The sequence below is a fragment of the Marmota monax genome, unplaced genomic scaffold (genome assembly GCF_021218885.2).
Source record: "Marmota monax isolate L192 unplaced genomic scaffold, Marmota_monax_Labrador192_F-V1.1 WCK01_AAM20220418_F8-fsc00006, whole genome shotgun sequence".
Taxonomy (NCBI): domain Eukaryota; kingdom Metazoa; phylum Chordata; class Mammalia; order Rodentia; family Sciuridae; genus Marmota; species Marmota monax.
In genome coordinates, this window is record NW_026693712.1 from 24,376,901 (window position 1) to 24,399,609 (window position 22,709).

Here is a 22,709-nt window from a genome sequence, read left to right on the forward strand (position 1 = left end):
ATAAAGAAATGAAGCAAAATAGAAGTCATACAATTTAATACTAATCACCTGACCTTATTACAAATCAGAATGCCAAAGAGAGTAAAGAAGATGGTTTCTTAATCAGTTTGTTTTTACAAAAAATTGTGCTTACATAAAGCAGGACAGAAAAAATATGCACAAAAACACAGATTAATACTCATTTGGTTATTGTGCATAAGAACTATCACAATTTTATATGTATATATGACAAGCATGTCATAGCTCATTAAAATCATTTGCTAAAGTTAATGTAACAATATAATTTCACTATAAATATAACATTTTTTCATAGTTCTCGAGGCAAACTTAAGTGAGAAATACGTAAGGCTTTTTGTGATTAGCTAAATGGACTATTAACTATAGTTATTATATTTGCCAAATAAATAATACAATATTTTAATAAAAGTATTTTTAGTTGAGGTTTAAACAATATTTTCATTTTCTTCATATTAAGGACAAAGTAAGTATACCAATCATCAATGCAAATCATCTGAAATGAATAAACATAAATGAGTAATGAACAATAATAAACAAAAATAAACAAAAATGAGTAATCAAAAGCAGACAAGGCTTATTCTACTTAATAGCTAAGACAGAAAATATTTACAATACTTTCAGACATTTGCATGATGAAGTTGACATATTCTTTGAAAATATACAAACTAATAAGCCAATAAATGTTGATTTATTTTTCATATATAATTCCAAATAATAAAATTTCCTAAATATATTTTTACCATTTCTTGAATGGTAATTTAAATTCTTAAATAATCTAAGACTGTATTTAAAGTATGCCCTTTTTAAAAAAAAAATATATATTATCATTGATAATAAGAGCAATACAAAGATAAAAATAATTAGGTATATATAACTCTATGGCAGCGTGCTCCTGGGTTCAATCCATAGTGCTGAAAGCAAAGAAACAAATAAAAAAAGATAAAAATAAATTACCAGCAATATTATGTGGATCTTGTTTTGTATTAGTGTTTGTTGGCAAATTTCTGCCAGATAGGAAATATTTTAGCTCATTACCCATATGGTCTCTGAGTCAACAACCATAAAAACAGCCACAGACAATATATAAACAAATGAGCATGGTTGTGTTCAAATAAAACTTTATTTATGGATATTGAAGATTGAATTTCATGTAATTTTTATCTGTCACAATATATTATTCTTCATTTTATATTTTTTTAACATTTAAAAAATGTAAAAATAACTTATAGCTATATAGGCAACCAGCCAGATTTTGGCCTTTTTCCATGAACCATGGGTCATGGTTTTCCAACCCTGTTGTTCATATTATTTAAATTACAAAATCTATAATGTAGAGTCTGAGAGGGTACAACTCCTGGACCTACCAGTTTCAATCTATATGATTTTGGACAGGTTGCTTAACTCATCTGTGTACCAATAATAGGGTTAATAATAGTACCAACTATGAGGAAGAAGAGTACTGCCTAATAATATTGCTTTAAGGATCAAACATGGCAAATAAAAGTCTTAGCAAAGCTCCTGGCATCCAATAACATGTAAATCCTCTCTAAATAGCCATAGTTACTACTACTGCTTCTGCCATCTTAATCAAAATATACGAAAAGTTCCAACACATTAAAGTGTGCATTATAATATGCAAAACTATTCTATTTCCAAATTTCTATAGGCAGAATTAGAAAAAATGTATTTTTAAAAATCTGGTTTAACAGTCATAAAACTTCAGGAATGACAAATGCATAGAAATAATTTTGTTTTAGCAGAAGCTCCTGATATGTTGTTCATAGTCCAACTCTAAATTAAGAGTCAAAGCCAAGCTGGGTGTGGTGTCACACACCTATAATCCCAGCAGCTCAGGAGGCTGAAACAGGAAGATTGCAAGTTCAGAACCAGCCTCAACAAAAGCAAGGTTTTAAGCAACTCAGTGAGACCATTCCTCCAAATAAAATACAAAATAGGGCTGGGGATGTGCCTCAGTAGTCAAGTACCCCTGAGTTCAATCCCAGGTAACCCACTTACAAAAAAAAAAAAAAGAGTCAAAGCCAGGACTACAACCCAGGTTTTGCCAGCATCTGCATCTATCTATAATATGAGCCCAGAAAGTCCTTTGTTTAAAGTATCATTGAAGCAATCAAGTAAACATTTATTGACCAAACTTTAAACAAAATTTCTCTTTGAGTGGTTTGAGAAAGAGAGCTCAGGAAATACAAAGTAAGGACCTGGCAAAACAGCACAATGATTAAGAGCAAAATTTGGTATCACAGCTAATTTTAAATTTAAGCTGCAGGGCTCACAGAGGAACTGTTCAAAAAATACTTGGAAAAAAAAAAAGAGAGAGAGAGAGAGAGAAAAAAGGAACCAGTTTCTCTTTAAGGTTAAGAATCTCGCCCACAACCAAACCTCCATATTTTAAGAAATTTCTTAATGATTCAAGAGTTGACACAAACTGTAATGGGTTAGATGGTGTGTCCCCTGAAGAATTTGTGAATAGGACCTTATTTGGAAAAAAGGGGTTTTGCAAATATAATTAGGTTAAAAATCTCAGGATAAGATCAACCTGCAATATCTGGGTGGGTCCTCAACCCAGTAACAGGTATCCTTAGAAGACTCATAAGAGGGAGAAACACAGATAAGAAGGTGATGTGAAGGATAAAGGGACTGCACGGTCTGTCTAAAAGTTGAAGAATGCCAAAGATGGATACCAGAAGCCACCAGAAGCTGAGAGAGAATCAGGGAACCATTCTCACCCAGAGGCTCTACAAAGAACCAATTCTGCCAACATCTTGATTTTGGACTTCTGAATTTCAACTGTGAAAGAAGCAATTTCTGTTCATTTACACTACCAAGATTTTAGTAATTTGCTATGATAGTCTTAGAAAATTAATGTACAACTAACAAAGAGTTGAGGCACATTAACCTAAAAAAGCAATCATCATTTAAGTGTACAAAATATTGCCATTATAAGAAATCTATTTATCAGAACATCTGAAGAAAAATTCCATTATCCTGGGGAGGAAAATTGACCAAACCATATTGTTATATTGTGTGTGTATATGAAAATGTAAAAATGAATCCCACTATTATGTATAATTATAATGTTCTAATAAAAAGATAAAAACTGAAATAATTATTTTTATAAATCATGTTAAAATTGAAGTGTTCATGTATGCATTTTTCTATCTTCATTTTTCATCCAGATTTTAGAAGCTATGTCTAACTAAAGCAATTTTCTTGCCCCAAAATCTATTGTCAGAAGTATAGCTATAGTCCCAAAGCCAGTTTTTCTCAGTGGGAGTCTTGATAATTCTGAGAAACTATACACCAGTATCTACTGCTCAGCAGTGGCAGGTCACAGGACTTTATTCCTCTGTCTTTTCACTCATCCATAGAGTAGAAGCTGGAAAACTGGCTTTCTTGTTTATTTTGTAACATCTATTTTCACAGTAATTAGCTCATATGATTTGAAATAATTTCTCATATTTTGGTGTCCAATACTGCTTCCTATAATATGGTACAGCAAAGAAAAGAGGAATTTAAAAGGCAACCAAGGGCTGGGGATATGGTCACTGGTAGACCAGTTGCTTAGTGTTATAGTTTAGACATGAGGTATCACCCAAAAGCTCATATATGAGACAATGCTAGAAAGTTTAGAGATGAAATGATTGGCTATGGGAGATTTAACTTAATCCATTCGTTAATCCCCTGATAGGGATTAACTGGGTGGTAACTGTAGGCAGGTAGGGTGTGCTTGGAGGACGTTAGTCCCTGGGGGTGTACTTCTGGGGTATATGTTTTATCCTGTTGAGCAGAGCTCTCTCTCTCTCTCTCTCTCTCTCTCTCACCACCTTCTGGTGCCATGTTCCCACATACTTTTCTCTGCCACACCCTTCTGCCGTGATGTTCTGCCTCACCTGAGAACCCTAAGGAATGGAGTAGACCATCTATGAACTAAGACCTCTAAAACCATAAGCCCCAAAATAAACTTTTCCTCCTTAAACTCCAGCCCCATAAACCTAATTCTTTACGAAGCTCAATATTTCTTTTTACTTAAATACAAAGGAAAAGTCAACCATACTTTGGGAGAAACAATAAAATAGGTAAATCATGCAAACGAGGACTTCTGAAATTCTAGTAAAACTTATCTTAGATGACATCTAGAGCAACATGTGGTGATGACAGGAAGTGATTTGCAAGATGTGGCTTCATTTACTACAGATTTATGCTTGGTTCTGTCACGACTCATAGTGGATTAGTAATAACACATTCTGGAGCACAGCAATCAATTATTGTGTGCTTCTTTAATTCAAGGTTTTTTGGCAGTGGGGTAGTTGCTTTGTTTCTTTAGCCAAGTGAAGCAGTAAGGCAGGCAGTGCTTTCTTGCTATCACAAGAAAACTATAGATAATGTAGAAATATCCTAGTTACTATGATTAAAAGGCTAAAGCATACTTTGTGTTCTTCCTCTTTCCCCAGACCCCTGAAGGGCACTAAGGTCTATTCTTTGGGATGGATTTAGATCATAATTTCAATATTCTCATATATCTGCAGAACATTTTTTTAATCAGCATAAAATATAGAATATTTTTTAAAATTTCCAAAGAAGAACAATACACAATAAAGACCCCAGATATTTGGATAAAAAATACATATAGAGTCTGAAGTATTCACCTATGGTCTATTGTTTTGGCTTATAACTTTTACCATATTTTCTTCAGCTTCTTACTTTTTTTCACCCTCTTGTTTATAAAAAGAGCAGTATTTATCCTTAAGAATTAAAGTCAGCATACTATAGTGATACATGCACACCCATGTTTATAGCAGCACAGCTCTCAGTAGCCAAACAATGGAACCACTCTAGGTATCTATCAATGAAGAAATGAATAAATAAAATGTAGTGTGTGTGTGTGTGTGTGTGTGTGTACATAATGGAGTTTTATACAGAACAAAATTATGTCGTTTGCAGGAAAATGCATGGAACTTTAGAGTATTATGTTAAGCTAAATAAGTGAAACTTAAAGTTAAGGGTTGTGTTTTACTCTCATATGTGGCAGCTAGAAAGACAAGGGGAAGGGGGATTTCATGAAAACAAAAGGGAGAACAGTGGGAAAGGAACCAGAGGAGGGAGGAGGGGAGGGAAATGGCAAGTACTAGGGAATGAATTGACAAAATTATATTATTTTTTAATGTGTATGTATGAATATGTAACAATAAATCCCACTATTATATATAATTATAATATATGAATAAAACATTTTAAAAAGCAAAAAATGTTTATATGTGTTAAAACATGTACTTTCAAGGGAGAAACTATATAGCTAAAGTAAGTTTTGTTGAAAATTAATTAGAAATTGAGCATCTAAAGTAATAACCTAAAATTATACTATTAGAAAGATAAATCTCAAAATATATACAATTGCCCAATTTTCTCTGAACATACCTAATAGCCCTTGATATCATTTTCTTAAAATCTGTTTTTATTCTTAAGAAAAAGACTAAACCTTATAATAACACTTAAGAACTCAACAATTTTGTTATTTTCATAAAAACCACTATCACATCACAAAACATTGAAACTATGTATACAACTTTAAATATTTTGTGATATAGCTGCCAATCAGTAGAGGCAATTAATTCTTCCTAAGAATTTAACTAGAAACTAGAGAACTGGGAAGAGGAGGACTATATTTTGCTTACAAAATACAAACATTTACAAGGGCAAGACACAGTGTCCAGATATTTAAATACTAGTATCCATCATAATATCTAAACTAGCACTAAAACTCTACTACCTTCATAAACTTGCTGTCACCACAAGCTTCTATGTTTGGAAACAAGCACTTCATAAGATATACAAACAATGATAAAACAGCAATACCATGCTGAATCATAGTTTTTCTATTTTTATCAAAATCCTACTCTTTAAGTCAGATTACTTTCAGCTATATGTGGAAGAAATGTGTAAACCTATCAGAATAAGGTCTTTTTGTTTTTTGGGTTTTTTTGTTTTTATTTTTTGACTTCTTTTTTTCTCTTGGTACTGGTCATATTTCCAAGGGAATCTAAGTTTTTGATAAAAGAAACAACTCCTGCCAAAAGTCAGCTTTTGTGAGTCAATACATATTTTATGGTGATAAGAATCATATGGACACATCACAAAAAGGAAAAATGAAAAAATTGAGACATTATGATGAATACTAGTATTTTTTAAAAAAAGGAAGAAGAAGAAGAAGGATAAACAGCATGAGAACACGAAGCCTTCCAACAGTCAATGCAGAAGTAGAGTCATCACATAAGCTGGTATGTGTGGCTCCAAACAGGAGTGTCTGAGTGAGTGTAATAATATCTGACTGAACAGATTGATGATGATGATGACTATTATTTCATGGTATATATAGATTAATCTTAAGTCAAAAATATTTATGTCGGTATTAGCTAATCACCAAAGATAAATCATCATGGTCATGAAGGAAGGTTCAAAGGTATGAGAGTTCCTTAGGTATTTACTTGTTGAGTTATTTTAAAGTTTCAAGTAAAGTATGCATTTCTATATTTAATATATATCTTCTTAAGGATAGTGGCTGATAGCCACAACACAAAAACTCTTATTCTATTTTATCTAAATAAAACTTACATAAAATAATAAATGTTTATTTTTCCCATCTTACCTTAAACATATGTAGCAGAACTGAATCAAAAGGGGAAAAAAATGAATAAAATTTAAAAGGATAAAAAAATAATTTAAAAAACAAACACAAACAAAAAGCATAAAATTATTTTGAAAAATGATACAATATACAAAGAACAAAAATATAAACGAAAAGGTCAAAGAAGGATCATAAAGAATATAAGAAAATAAAGAGTAAAAAGGAAGTAAGACGTTATTTTATTTATTTATTTATTTATTGGCACTGGGGATTGAACCCAGAGGTACTTTATTTTTATTTTGGGGGGGTACCAGGGATTAAACTCAGGGGCACTCATCGCTAGGCCACATTCCCAGCCATGTTTTGCATTTTACTTAGAGACAGGGTCTCAGAGTTGCTTTTGCTGAGACTGGCTTTGAATTTGTGATCTTCCTGCCTCAGCCTCCCAAGCCGCTGGGATTTCAGGAATGTGCCACTGAGCCCTGGAGTGCTTTATTTTTTACCCAGAACACTTATTTTTATTTTTGAGACAGTCTGACTCAGTCTCTTAGGGACTTGCTAAGTTGCTAAAGCAAGCTTGAATTGACAATCATCCTGCCTCAGCTTCCTCTGTTGCTGGAATTACAGATATGCACCAATGTACCCAGCAAGATTTATTTTTTTTAACATTTTTTAGTTGTTGATGAACCTTTATTTTATTTATTTGTATGTGGTGCTGACAATCGAACCCAGTGCCTCATGCATGCTCGGCAAGCACGTTACCACTGAGCCACAATCCCAGTCCCAAGATTTATTTTTAAAGCTAAAGAAAACATAAATTGTACATGTCACCAGTAGTGTAAAAGTGGTCCACTTCAGGCTTTGAATACAGCCCTTGCTGCTCTGCCACTGAGGCTTATTTTAAAACTGAAGGATTTGGGTTTTTTTCCTCTCCTCCAACTCCCAAATTAGCAAGTGGATTTCAACCTACTACCCCACCCACCTCCAGTCAGGGCTCAGGTGGAATACAGGCTGTGAATCACCTCTTTAAAAAACTTTCTGGCTGGGTGCCTGTAATCCCAGGACCCAGGAGGCTGATGCAGGAGGACTGTGAGTTCAAACCAAGCTTCAGCAATTTAGGGAGGTCCTCAGGAGACCCTGTCTCTAAATAAAATTTTAAAAGGGTTGGAGATATGACTTGGTGGTTAAGCGCCTCTCTGTTCTTTCTGAGGGGAGAATCACAGCCTTTGGGACAGGAGTCCCCTGTGTTTCTCCTTTCCTAAAAAAGCATTAAAACTTCCTTTTTCTTTTTATCAAAACCATTTTCTCCTTATTGGATTAGCATCAGGGACAGAGCTTTAGGTAACAGTAGCTATGTTGTGAGTCACTAATTAACTTAGGCTTCAGAGACATTATATATAAAATGACAAATTAAACAAGATGATCCCAGGGGATTCTATATCATCTAATGTGTTGTGAATCTATAAATGAAGATAACACAAATCCTAATGCACACGATTAATGATCCTTATATTCATGAAAAATACCCAATAACTACAAAACACAAATATTTAGAACAACATAACCCAAATATTTTATTTGGTAACATTAGAATGGCAATTAGATATCTATCTCGATTTTCCTCAAAGATAGGATAAATATATGCATTTCTATAGTCATTAAACATTTTTTGGTTTTGAATTTCCATTCTTATTTGAAGGTCAGGATTTGTTTTTCCTAATATAATACAGTGAACATGAAAGAAGACAGCCTAAAATATAGGGGTATTAATTGAAGAATGCAAGCAATTAAGCTTAAAATAAAAAATAACATGTAAATATAAATTTTTACTAACACAACACATTTAAATCTCTTTCTATTATTCACAGAAATTATTTTATAAATAATATTTTTATAACATAAAACATTAAGGATTAGTGCATTCCAGATTACTAAATTAAATCATAAGAAATAACTATAAAATTAGTATTGAACTACACAGTAATATATTATAATGAAAAGCTTTATCAGTTATTATTATTAATTATTTAATACTTATGTTCAAAAAATATTATCACATTCCTTTGATAACAAAAATTGAAAACAAGAAGGCTAAATTGAGCTCACCAGTCAATAAAGAAACTGGTGGATTCAGGAAATGAAAATACTAACACCATTACAGATTTTAAACTGAACAATATTTTGCCTCAAATATCCACAAAAGGCACTCTCTTTTACCTTCCCATGAATTGGAAAACAAGTATTTTTCTCAAATCTGAGAATTAAATAAAGGAACAAATGAAATAAAATGAAAATGAAAAACAAGCCTCTTTCCTTTCTAAAGGCCTTGGGTTGGTATCTGAGTGATGATACTATTCACAAAAAGTTTGTCTCCTACCAAAGTCAAGAAAAATTATTCTTCCATTTGAATTGGCAGCAAAAAATACATGGTCAGCTGGACTATAAGGTAAGTTCTCTACCCTCACTGAAATGGGACCACGACAGCCTTCCCTTTACCTTGTATCTGTGGATTTCTGATGTAGAAGCCTCAGGGCTGGACATTAAAGCACAAGTTTTACAGGGCTGGAATGCAGAACCAGGTTCCAGGTGACCCTCACAATGGGGATATTTCATTTCCTATTCTATGTCAAGTCTTAGTTGGAGATATTGATCCTGTACCCACAGACATCAATTTGTCCACAGACCCGCCTGTCTGGGACAAAAGCCAAGACAGAAAAGGCATAGAGCTGGATTTCCTGTTTCATACTGTCTTCCCCTGTTGGCATGAAAGTGGACCAGTCAGTTCTGGATTAAAGGGACATCCAACAAATTGTTTATTTATTGAGCGCTAAATAGAGGAAATCTTTGTGCTTTAAGTGAAGATTCACATACAATAAATAAATTTCTTGTCTAATTAATCTTTTTAAATAAAATAACAGTTTCTTTCTATACAACATATAGAAATCTTGCCCTTTTAGGCAGCTGGATCTCATGACCCTCTAATAATAGACCAAACTTTCAAGTATGCATTGAAACAACCTTGCAGACAACTGTGCCAGGAAACTTTTCAAAAATCAAATGTTTTAAAATTTTTATGTTTTGAAGCATAACTCTCCAATATTTTGTAATTCTTCTGGTTCAAAGGAAAAGAGTATGAATTACGTGCAAATGATCTATAAGATCTCAATAAAATAAAGATTTAAAGTTTCCTTGTGGCAAGAATGTATTGAGCTTCACCACATATAATAAGGTGGCAAAGTTGGAGAAGCAGTGGAGTGTCCGGGATACTCAAAACCATTCAGTGTTTAACACAAGAAGGCTTTTCTTTTTATAATCTGTTCAATAATAACTTGTTATTTGCTGTGTAAATCCCAGTTTTATTTAGTCTTTCTTTTTAAGTGCTATGCAACTACCAGATACCAGATACTGTGTTAAGACACCGTCCAGAACATTCTTTCAAATGGATGAAAGTATAAGGAATTTCAAGAAATAAAGTAGAAAAAGAGCAAGTTCAACTTCCTACTCAAGTCTTAGTAAAATTTTCCTGGACCACAGTTCTGTCATAAACATTTCCTCCTTTAAATCTTTTGTTTCCCTTTCCTATTAAAGGAAATTTAAAAAAATTTTTTTTAGTCTTGTCTCTTTGTCTAATTTATACTATTTTTTTTGTGAATCCACTTTTTTGTTGTTGTCTATAACAACCATTCATCAAGAAACAATCCTGTTTTATATTCTAAAAATAATTTTATAAAATTTTACATTTAATAAATAAAAGTGGACAACAAGGGATGGAAAATTTTTATGAGTGAGCCATTGTTCTCAGCATTTTAGGTGGACAATCTCATTCACCCCCCTACAATAACCCTATGGGATAGGTTCTTGTACAAGCACTCATTTAAAAATGAGAAAACTGAGGCACAGAAAGGTTATCTAACTTGATAAAGGTCAGTAAGTGTCTGTCACAAGATTTAAGTCTACACAACTTTGCTACAGAATCTATGCAGTTCACTATTATACCATGCTTCTTGAGTTAGGTTCCTGTTCCACCTAACTAAAACTATCTAGTTACCAAAAGGAGTTAACAATTTGATTACATAACATAATTCAATTACACTATATAATCTAATAACAATTTAAATGCATTAACAATTTAATTGTAGAGGAAGTTCAACCGATAGGTATTCTAACACTGAGCTACATCTCCAAATCCTTTCTTACCTCCCATAGCTTCTGGTAGCCCTAAGCATTCCTCTGTTGTGCCAACCTAATCCCAACCTTTGCCTCTGTCTTCACATGGCTGTCTTCTTTGAATGTCAGGCTCTCTTCTCTTCTTACATGAACACCAGTCATGTTGGATTAGAGCTCACTCTAACATTAGTTTGACTATATCTACAGATTCTATTTCCACAAGAGGTCACATTCACATGTATTATATATTACAACTTCAAGATATTTTGAGAGGGTACACAATTTAAAAAAAGATGTGTTTTTTTATTTTAAATTTTATTTTAATGCAGTGCTGAGGATCAAATGTAGGGCCTTGCACAGTCTAGGCAAGCACTCTACCACTGAACTACATCCCCAGCCCTAGAAATGATCATTAATTGTTAAGAAACCTTAATCTTTATACCCTTGCAGTAAAATAAACAAATACCTATTGATTCCTACCTTTTCATTTCTGTTTTTAAACCTGTTCCAAAGCCACGATAAAAGCATATTTCCTATTCAACATCTCTAGCAATTAGAGGAATGCAAAATCAAAACTACTCTAAGATTTCATCTCACTCCAGTCAGAATAACAATTATCAAGCATACAAATAACAATAAATGCTGACAAGGATGTGGAGGGAAAGGTTCACTCATAAATTGCTGGTGGGACTGCAAATTGGTGCAACTATTATGAAAAGCTGTATGGAGATCCCTCAGAAAACTTGAAATGGAAACACCATTTGACCCAGACATCCCACTCCTCAGTTTATAGCCAAAGGACTTAAAATCACCATATTACAGTGACACAAATACATGGATGTTTACAGCAGTTCACAATAACTAAACTATAAAACCAACCTAGATGTCCTCCAACAGATGAATGGATAAAGAAATTGTGTTATATATAATATACACAGTGGAATATTATTCAACCTTAAAGAAGAATGAAATGATGGCATTTGCCAGTAAATGGATAGAGCTAGGCAGTATCATGCTAAGTGAAATAAGCCTATCCCCCAAAACCAAAGGCTGAATGTTTTCTTTGATATGCACGTGCTAATTCACAATGGGGGTTGGGAGGGTGGGCTAGGGAAGAATAGAGTTACTTTCCATTAGGTAGAGGCAGGGGAGGAGTAATGGGGATAGGAAGGATAGTACAATGAATCAGACATGATTACCCTATGTACATATATGACTACACAACTGGTATGATTCTACATCATGTACAACCAGAAGAATGAGAAATTATACTCCATTTATGTACAGTGTGTCAGAATGCACGTATAACTAATAAGAACAAATTTTTAAAAAAATAAATGAAAAGCGTATTTCCCATTAGAGAGTCCTCTTTAATAAACTGCATTGTCCAAGTCTTTTTTTATAATCTAAGTTAATCACTATATAAGCCCTACTACCTTAGTATAAAAAGACTCTCAGAATAATTAGGCAAGATTTTTGTTCATTGCAACTGTTCCCTTTCTCCTGGAAGGTTATTTTATATAAATACTTGCTGATTCTATTTGTTACTATGAATTATAAAGCTTGTACAATATTCAAAAATATTTATATATTGAGCCTACTCTATGTAGCAAGCACCATATAAGGTATAGAAAATAGTAGTAAACATAATGAAAGTACCTGTCTTCATGGAGTTAGTTTGAGGAACAAGCAGGGATTACAGGGAAAGAAAATAGATAATAAAAACATACATACATATGTAAACAAATACCATAATAAAATGAGTTAATATATACAGAAATGTACATGTTAGTATTCAATGTATGGAAATGCTTAAAACTAATCCAACACACAGTAAATGTTAACCAACAAAACAGTAGTAATTGTAATCCTAGAAGTACTAATAGTAAAAATACTATAAGTGCTAGGTACAGAAAAAAAAAAAGGAAAGTACAGAGTAAGATAGAGTGTATAGGATCATAAGAAGGCTCATTACAGCTAAAGTGGTCCATGAGATATCTCAAAATAGTATCATTTGAACTAAAATGATGAAAAGAAGACTGTCAGTCATATGAAAAACTGGACAAGAATATTAAAGAGAGAGGAAACAGAAAAGCTCATAGATGAAAAGAAGCTTAGTGTGCTCAAAGGACAATAAGACTAGAATGGCTAAAGTGTGTTCAGTGAGGAGGATTGGGAAAAGAGATGGAGTTTGGCAGGCAGGGACAAGAGCCTGTGGTTCAGGCTATGGTAAAAACTTTGAATTTTATTCAAGTTCTATAGCGATTCCCCAGGAGGGTCATAAGCAAGAGATATGTAAGATCTCATACACACAGTGAGATCACTGAAAGTGTATAGGAAATGATACATAAAATGGGCAGGGGAGCAAGAAGGTAGACTAGCTGAAGTAGTTCAGATCACAATTTACTGTGGGTTTTATTAGGAGAATCACAAGAGAGATGCTGCTGACAAGAGGTCAGTTTGGGGATATATCTTAGAGAACTCGCTGATGGAAAAGATGTAAGACTTGAAGAATGGAGAAAATATTAAGGGGATTGTCAAGATGTTGGCTTGAGCAGTTAATTAAAGGTGATACCATTTACTAGGAAGTAGAAGACTCAGTGGAAAATTTGATAGTTTTGACAAGTTAAAATTTAAGATCACCAGTCCAATTACTTTATCAAATGAAATGGTCAAGCTTTCAGACATTATGTGGTAAGTTCATATTAAAAGCGCTTTATTTGTGCAAATGAAATGTCATTCCTTACATGTGATATCAGATATAACAAATAATTTAAAATAAGAATAAAATTTTAAATCTACCTATTTAAGAATTATGTGGCAGTGATAACTTCCAGTAGATGTATGTGATGAAACAGAAAAACTTTCACATATAAATTTCAAAACTATATGCATTTGTTGAATATTATTTTTAAAAGATAAGGCAAGAGAATACCTCAATTTCAGGAATTTTATTTTTCTGACACTGAGCTCCACCTGCTGGTATTTTTAGTTTAGGTATTAACACTATTAAAAAGAACTAAAATGGGGCTGGGGCTGTAGATCAGTGGTAAGGCACCTGCCTCAAATGTGTGAGGCACTGGGTTCAATACTCTGCAACACATAAAATTAAATAAAGATACTGTGTGTTAATCCACAACTAAAAAAATTTTAAAAAAAAAAAACTACAAAGTGTTAAAGCACAATGTAGTTTCCAACATAAAAATACAAAAAAAAAAAAGAAAACAGCCCCCCCTCACACACATTTAGGACACATCAAAATTGTTTTTTCTTTCTTTCTAACTACCATTTAGTAAGTTTAGCTATATACTAAACATTTTTGTAAATATTATTCACCTAATTTTCAAGACAATTCTATGAGGTTTCTAGGACTTGCTATTTCTCATTAATAAAGAATTTTATCTCAGAGACATAATGTGAATTTTCCTATGGTCATGTATTAAAAGCATAGAGGATTTTAACTGTGTTCTTCTGATGATAATTCTGTTACTTTAGTGACCAGACAATACTGCTTGGATAAAATGTAAACTTTACAAATCTTATACTTTTGAGTTTTAATCTCTGCCTCTCTAACTCTGATAAAGTTCTTTAATCTCCAGTTCCAATGTTCTTGTCTGAAAGGTAATGCCTTTGCAAAATCATCGGTAATAAATAATGTGTTGTCTATCTAGCATACTGACTAAGCACACAATAAATAATAATTAATGATTAGCTCCTTCTCCTAGTAAATTTTTTAAATGAAATATAGCACAACCTAATTAATTTATGAGGCTTTGTGTTGCCAAATGTTGATGTCTCAAATTAGTATCTCAAAGAATGGTCTTTGGGAAATTTAAATTTCTGATTTGTAATAGACAAAAAATAAATTGGTTTAGAAAAACCCTCCAAAATGAAATATATTTCATACTGTAGCAAAGTTTAAGGACTGTTTACTATCTTTAAAGTTGTATAGAGCAGCCAGGCGTGGTGGCACACACCTGTAATCTCAGTGGCTCGGGAGGCTAACACAGGAGGATCTCAAGTTTAAAGCCAGCCTCAGCAACTGTAAGGCACTAAGCAACTCAGTGAGACGCTGTCTCTAAATAAGATACAAAATAGGGCTAGGGATTTGGCTCAGTGGTAGAGTGCCCCTGAGTTTAATTCTTAGTACCCCGCCAAAAAATTACATAGAAAGATTAATTGCACATAAATTATCCAAAAAATCTACAAAGCAAAATTAAGAATAATCAAGTAGAAATAAGATATCAAAAAATAAAACATATCATAAAAATAAGCCAAAGTTGAATTTAAGTCTAAAAATTTCCATCAAATCATCAACAACAATATATGAGAAATTCTAACAAATGACAAAAGTTGAATAATTTTATGGAAACTATGTTTCCACAAACATAAAAAGTATTTTAATACAGAAAATATTTCCAACACTTTATTTTTTTTTTAATTTTTTATTGTGGGTTGTTCAAAACATTACAAATTTCTTGACATATAATATTCCACACTTTGATTCAAGTGGGTTATGAACTCCCACCTTCACCCCATACACAGATTGCAGAATCACATCAGTTACACATCCATTGATTTACATATTGCCATACTAGTGTCTGTTGTGCTCCGCTGCCCTTCCCATCCTCCACCCTCCCCCCTCCCCACCTCTCCCCTCCCCTCCCCTCCTCTCTCTCTACCCCCTCCACTGTATAACCCTGAGGGTCACCTTCCATTACCATGCAATTTCCCTTCTCTCTCCCTTTCCCTCCACCTCTCATCCCTGTTAAATGTTAATCTTCTTCTCCTGCTCTTCAGCCCTACTCTGATCTTAGTTACTCTCCTTATATCAAAGAAGACATTAGGCATTTGTTTTTTAGGGATTGGCTAGCTTCACTTAGCATAATCTGCTCTAATGCCATCCATTTCCCTGTAAATTCTATGATTTTGTCATTTTTTAATGCAGAGTAATACTCCATTGTGTATAAATGCCACATTTTTTTTTATCCATTCGTCTATTGAAGGGCATCTAGGTTGGTTCCACAGTCTTGCTATTGTGAATTGTGCTGCTATGAACATCGATGTAGCAGTGTCCCTGTAGCATGCTCTTTTTAGGTCTTTAGGGAATAGACCAAGAAGGGGAATAGCTGGGTCAAATGGTGGTTCCATTCCCAGCTTTCCAAGAAATCTCCATTCTGCTTTCCAAATTGGCTGCACCAATCTGCAGTCCCACCAGCAATGTACAAGTGTACCCTTTTCCCCACATCCTCGCCAGCACTTGTTGTTGTTTGACTTCATAATGGCTGCCAATCTTACTGGAGTGAGATGGTATCTTAGGGTGGTTTTGATTTGCATTTCTCTGACTGCTAGAGATGGTGAGCATTTATTCATGTACTTGTTGACTGACTGTATGTCCTCCTCTGAGAAGTGTCTGTTCAGGTCCTTGGCCCATTTGTTGATTGGGTTGTTTGTTCTCTTATTGTCCAATTTTTTGAGTTCTTTGTATACTCTGGATATTAGGGCTCTATCTGAAGTGTGAGGAGTAAAGATTTGTTCCCAGGATGTAGGCTCTCTATTTACCTTTCTTATTGTATCTTTTGCTGAGAAAAAACTTTTTAGTTTGAGTAAGTCCCATTTGTTGATTCTAGTTATTAACTTTTGTGCTATGGGTGTCCTATTGAGGAATTTGGAGCCCGACCCCACCGACTGTAGATCGTAGCCAACTTTTTCTTCTATCAGACGGCGCGTCTCTGATTTGATATCAAGCTCCTTGATCCATTTTGAGTTCACTTTTGTGCATGGCGAGAGAAAGGGATTCAGTTTCATTTTGTTGCATATGGATTTCCAGTTTTCCCAGCACCATTTGTTGAAGATGCTATCCTTCCTCCATTGCATGCTTTTAGCCCCTTTATCAAATATAAGATAGTTGTAGTTTTGTGGATTGGTTTCTGTGTCCTCTATTCTGTACCATTGGTCCACCCGCCTGTTTTGGCACCAGTACCATGCTGTTTTTGTTACTATTGCTCTGTAGTATAGTTTGAAGTCTGGTATCGCTAGACCGCCTGATTCACACTTCCTGCTTAGCATTGTTTTTGCTATTCTGGGTCTTTTATTTTTCCATATGAATTTCATGATTGCTTTCTCTATTTCTACAAGAAATGCTGTTGGGATTTTGATTGGCATTGCATTAAACCTATAGAGAACTTTTGGTAATATCGCCATTTTGATGATGTTAGTTCTGCCTATCCATGAACAGGGTATATTTTTCCATCTTCTAAGATCTTCTTCTATTTCTCTCTTTAGGGTTCTGTAGTTTTCATTGTATAAGTCTTTCACCTCTTTTGTTAGGTTGATTCCCAAGTATTTTATTTTTTTTGAAGATATTTTGAATGGAGTGGTTGTCCTCATTTCCATTTCAGAGGATTTGTTGCTGATATACAGGAATGCCTTTGATTTATGCGTGTTGATTTTATATCCTGCCACTTTGCTGAATTCATTTATTAGCTCTAATTGTTTCTTTGTAGAGCCTTTTGGGTCTGCTAGGTATAGAATCATATCATCTGCAAATAGTGATAATTTAAGTTCTTCTTTTCCTATTTTGATGCCTTTAATTTCTTTCGTCTGTCTAATTGCTCTGGCCAGTGTTTCGAGAACTATGTTGAACAGAAGTGGAGAGAGAGGGCATCCCTGTCTTGTTCCAGATTTTAGAGGGAATGCCTTCAGTTTTTCTCCATTCAGAATGATGCTAGCCTGAGGCTTAGCATGGATTGCTTTTACAATATTGAGGTATGTTCCTGTTATCCCTAGTTTTTCTAGAGTTTTGAACATAAAGGGATGCTGTACTTTGTCGAATGCTTTTTCCGCATCTATCGAGATGATCATATGGTTCTTATTTTTAAGTCTATTGATGTGGTGAATAACATTTATTGATTTCCGTATATTGAACCAGCCTTGCATCCCAGAAAGAAAATACAAGGCCTCGAAATTTTTTTAAAAAATATTTATTGATTGATTTTTAGTTTTCGGCGGACACAACATCTTTGTATGTGGTGCTGAGGATCGAATCCGGGCCGCACGCATGCCAGGCGAGCGCGCTACCGCTTGAGCCACATCCCAGCCCCGAAATTTTTTAATTAGTCAATAAATTGACTAGTAAAGGCTTTTAATCTTGCAGACCCAACCTCAAATAAAGACAGAATATCTGCAACTGAGAACTATTCTTACAGAATACAAATTACCCATTGTATATTCAAACTTCAGTTAAGAGAAGTGGTACTAAAAAGGAATTTTTAAAAACAATCCAGTGCATCCATTATTTATTTTAAGTCTAGATTATACTCTTAAATAAAATCAGTTTATAGACAGCTGCATTCTCAAGCCAATAAGAACTGATTTTGCTGTTATGACCTCTGCTTCCACTGAGGGATACCAGATTTTTCAAGTCATGGCTTCATGAATCTCCTTCCTACATTAGCTATAATGATGCTGTCAGGAACACGGTCACAAAAACAGCCTGTGTTAGAGCCTCAGGTAAGAAATTCTATTAGAGCTTAGTACAAGGAAAAGGTTTGCTTCCTCCTACAATGTGATAAGCTTATCTGTATTTAAGACTGTTGAATGACTTTATCTCCCTTTACATTTTGGTCTTTGGGAATCATACAGACAAATAATAGCTAAAGGGTAGTAAGTATACATATGTGCTATGGTATATATAGTTTCTCCCAGTCTTGATACCCTGTTAAAACCTATATTTTTCTTGGTTCTAACTTTATTTTATATTTTGCTGAATTTTGTTGTCATTAGCTACCTCAAATACTCTGGGGAATAAATCAGAAAATGAATGAGGGAATGAACAAACACATGTACAGTACTAAATATTAAATCATTACAAAAGCCTTGCCATGTGAGGTTTACATATTGCCAGAGCTATAAATGTTTTCTACTAACAATTAAAAACAAAATAAGCCTGATTACCTAAAGTTGGTGACATGCTCCCTGCCATCTTCAAATGCTCAGACATGGCCATTTCACTGGGTTGCCTTTCTCTGAAGTGATAAAGCTAAAGTATAAAGCATCAGCACGTTTACACTTCCAGCTAATCAGCTGATAGACACTAAAAAAAATAGGACACAGGAACATTCCATTGTATTCTAAACCCAAATTAAATTTCACAGCTACTTGGCACAAAGTGAAAGCACTCTCTGATTTATGAAAGTGGGAAAAAGGCAACATCCCCTAAAGCACCCAAGAAGCCTCCAAGAAATGACAGGCAAAAATTAAATTAGGCTTTCATATTCCTATAGAGAACAAAAGACCAGTGTTTTTTCGAAGTATGTCTACTCAATGCTTGTTTCATTCCCTGCCTACCAAATACCTTAAGTACCTGAACTAATTACTACATCATCTTAAAAGTATGGTATGTCTTTCAAAGTAAAAACAATTATGATTTAATTCCAAAGCACAACTTTCAAAATTATAATGAGAAACCACTAAATTAAAAAGAAACTTCTAAATTGTATGCTGTCATCAAATGCTAGAAAGTGCATAGGTATTAATTTATGTTGGTAAGTTAAATAGCTAGTAAAAATCAGCATCATTATGTCTGAAAAGTAATCTGCATCATTTTACATTTCTTTGAAATGCAGAGAAACTTCATTATTATCAAAAGAGGCTAGCAAAGAACCTTTCTGATTAAATGCATTTTTTGGTACGCTAAGACAATTATACAAATGAAAAATAATATGAAATACTGTATCATACGAGAAAATGCTACCTGATCAAAATGTAGAATTTCATGTTCAATTAATTTTATTTAATACAGAAATTTAATACAGGAATTAAATTGTTGAAAATGATAAAAATGATATGAAATTGATTGCAGCTACAGAAAATGACTACATAGTTCTACAATACACAAAGAGAGGATAAAACTAGATCTCAGTAGGAGTTTTCATAATAATGTGAATTTCATCTTATGTCATCCAACCATGAGTGAACATGACAGAGTTATCTAGCAATTTTCGTTTTCTAATAATACACCTGCAACTGGGGCCTAATAAATGGCAAAAGACTATGAATGTTTTATAAGTAACAAAATTGGAAAAGGCCTACAATATCAAAAAGTATAGATATCTGTAATAGTTGGACACTGCTAACATAAGCTAAATACCCAGGACATAATTAATAGCAAACTGATATAATGATCTGTATAATAATAGATCTGCAAGTCTATTCTCATCCATGGCTTTCCTTACACCCACAAATACTACAGACAATTATGACATTTCAGATTTCTGTTTGAGAAGGCTAAATTATTAGGATTAATGTCTAAATTCTGCATTTTGTTTTATCTTATTATGAACCTCCCCATAAAAACTTTTGAGAATCAACAACTTCATTTGGCATTAATTGAATACTTCCATGGAAACAGATTTTCTTAAAGCATCATAATTTGGCTCTTGACCTAAAACTTGAATCAAAAATGAGTATGAATTTTTCTAAATATCTGAACCACAAATAAGTTACTATACATAAGATTTTACTGCACCCTAAAGCAATAGTTTTATCACCTTTAACTTAGCTTGGTTCAATAAACTTTTTCAATTTAAAATACTTATAACAGAATGCCAATATAATCAATGCCTTTTGCCTATAAATTCTTACCTTGTACAGTCCCAGTTTAAAAAAGAAACAGAGGAAAGTTCTCAAGTCAGTAGTCAGTAAAAATGGAAACCTGGAGAGAAGAGGGAAGTGGGTCACATCATGGTACCCAGAGTCAGGCAAGTGCCTGAGGGGAAAGGCTGTGAGAGAAGAGGGAATGCAGAGTCTGTCTCATGTCACACTCTACTCTTCCATTTCTTTTTCTTAGTCTCTTTTTGGTTTTACTTTTACCTGCCTCTTATTCCTGTATTTCCTTTATCTCTTTATCTTTCCTGGTCTTTTCTTCTTCCTCATTTCTACTGCTCTTCTTTCTCTCACCTGTTTCTCTTGCTACCTTTCCTCTCTTGTTCTCTCTTTCTCGATTCTTCCTTAAAGGACTAAAAAATGAAGGACTGGGTAGAAAAAGAAAAGTTCCCTCCCAAACAACATTTAATTGGGTCAATCCAGTGTATCCCCTGAAAGGTTCTTTGTAGAATCATAGAAACATTTTGGCTCCATAAAGATTGTGCTTTTTTTTTTTTTTTTTTAAGACAAGGCAAAGTCTCACTCTGTTGCCCAGGTGGCCCTGGAACTCACAATCCTCCTGACTCAGTCTCTTGAGAAGCAGGGACTATAGGAGTGCTCCACCACACTTGAATTATACCTAATTTAAAAAAAAAAAAAAAAACTATAATAAATAAGGGGATAAGAGTCATTGAACTTCCAGAGCTTCAGAAAATATCTGTTTAGAAAGACTAAAACACTGTTACTCTTAACTGTACTTTTTAAAACAAAAGTTTTTCCTTACCAATTAGATCTCACTTGAGTATAACTGACTTTCTGCCTCCACCCATTCTTAGTGTTTGGTTTCTGACTCCTGAAACTACATATCCTCCTGAAACCATATCCTACTTCACTTCGACCACCTCTCAAATTACATACCTATCCCATATCTTACTTTCCCTGGCTAAGTCTATTTGCTTTCACCTGTATCCCCAACCTTTCCAGTCTATACAACTGAAAAAGAGTTTTCCTCTCCAAAATTTCAAGATCATTTCCTTAGTGGCCTCTTCTGTTCCAAGTTTTGTTGTTGTTGTTTATTTGTTTGTTTGTTTTTTGAATAGTTCTGTCAAAATAAACTATGTTTGAATTGAAAAGCTAGGCTTACACAGAATTGGGAAATAGGATAAATTCATCTTCAGCCACCTCACACTTTCAAATGCCACAGCTCTCACTAGCCTGCCTATCCAAAATCAGGACTGTCGTTCAAAGTATTTTTTCACATGCTTATACTACCCACGCTCAGCATCATCCCCACTCTCTTCAGTTCCCTAGGACCCTGATTTCAGGAACATATTAATGTATAATAATGCTTAATATGCTACTTCTGCAAGAGGCATTCAGAATTTAATAGGGCCCTTTAAGAAAAAATTATTTTCCAAAGAGTACTTAACTTTTTTTCAACTCCCAAAGGCCTGAAAGATGTTTCATAGTAGCTTCTTAGTAAAAGGAAAAGGACGAGAAGTACATGGTCCATGGAAAAGACATGACAGAAGATGGAATGGGTGACAGAGAAAAACTGTGGTCTATGTAGTTTAAAAGCCCCCTCCTCTTTCCAAGTAGTTATAGAAAAATAAGTAGCCATAGTCAAACAAGCACTGACACAAATTTAAACACACACACACACACACACCCCTCACACACAGTCTAGCATGCTTTCCTTTTTGTCATATATTAGAATTTTTCCCCAAAATTGTTCATCGAAATACAAAATACATGTAGTAAATTTAAAAATCACAAGTGTGTAAGTTTATAAATGTTCAGACTGAAAAGGCCCTAAAACCAGAACACAGATCAAAACCACAAGTCATTACCTGCCCTCCAGAAGTCACCTATGTGCTCCCTTTCAGTCATTCCCAACTCTGTCAAGAACAACCACTATTCTAGTTAGAATAACATAGATTACTTTGCCTCCTTTTGAACTCCATAAAAATAAAACCATGTGTATTATCTTCCACTCAATATTTTATAGTTGTAAGATTTACCCGTACTGCTGTCACATAGTTGTAATTTGTTTACTTTCATTACTGTAGGGTATTCGACTCAGTAAATATTCTACAACTTTGATTGACATTTGGACCAATTCCAGTTTTGAGTAATTATAAATGATGCTCCTCTGAATATTCTTGTGTAAGCTTTTTTGAGAGTATATGCATGCATTTCCCCTGGGTACACACATAGGAGTAGATATGCTGCATCACAG

The 22,709-nt window shown here is 34.0% G+C and overlaps 1 protein-coding gene across 11 annotated transcripts in view; it reads right to left on the bottom strand.

Annotated features, from left to right (window-relative positions):
* Positions 1-22,709, bottom strand: part of Fer (FER tyrosine kinase) — a 456,651-nt gene that overhangs the window by 265,600 nt on the left and 168,342 nt on the right. The window contains exon 11 of one of the 11 annotated variants that reach the window (XM_058584322.1): positions 20,502-20,540. The exons of 9 other annotated variants lie outside the window; for them this stretch is intronic. In XM_058584322.1, coding sequence (XP_058440305.1) covers positions 20,517-20,540 — 24 coding nt within the window. In that variant the 3' untranslated portion in view covers positions 20,502-20,516. Of the gene's footprint in view, positions 1-20,501; positions 20,541-21,089; positions 21,111-22,709 lie in introns of those variants that run through there. One more of the 11 variants, XM_058584323.1, reaches the window with a different exon arrangement.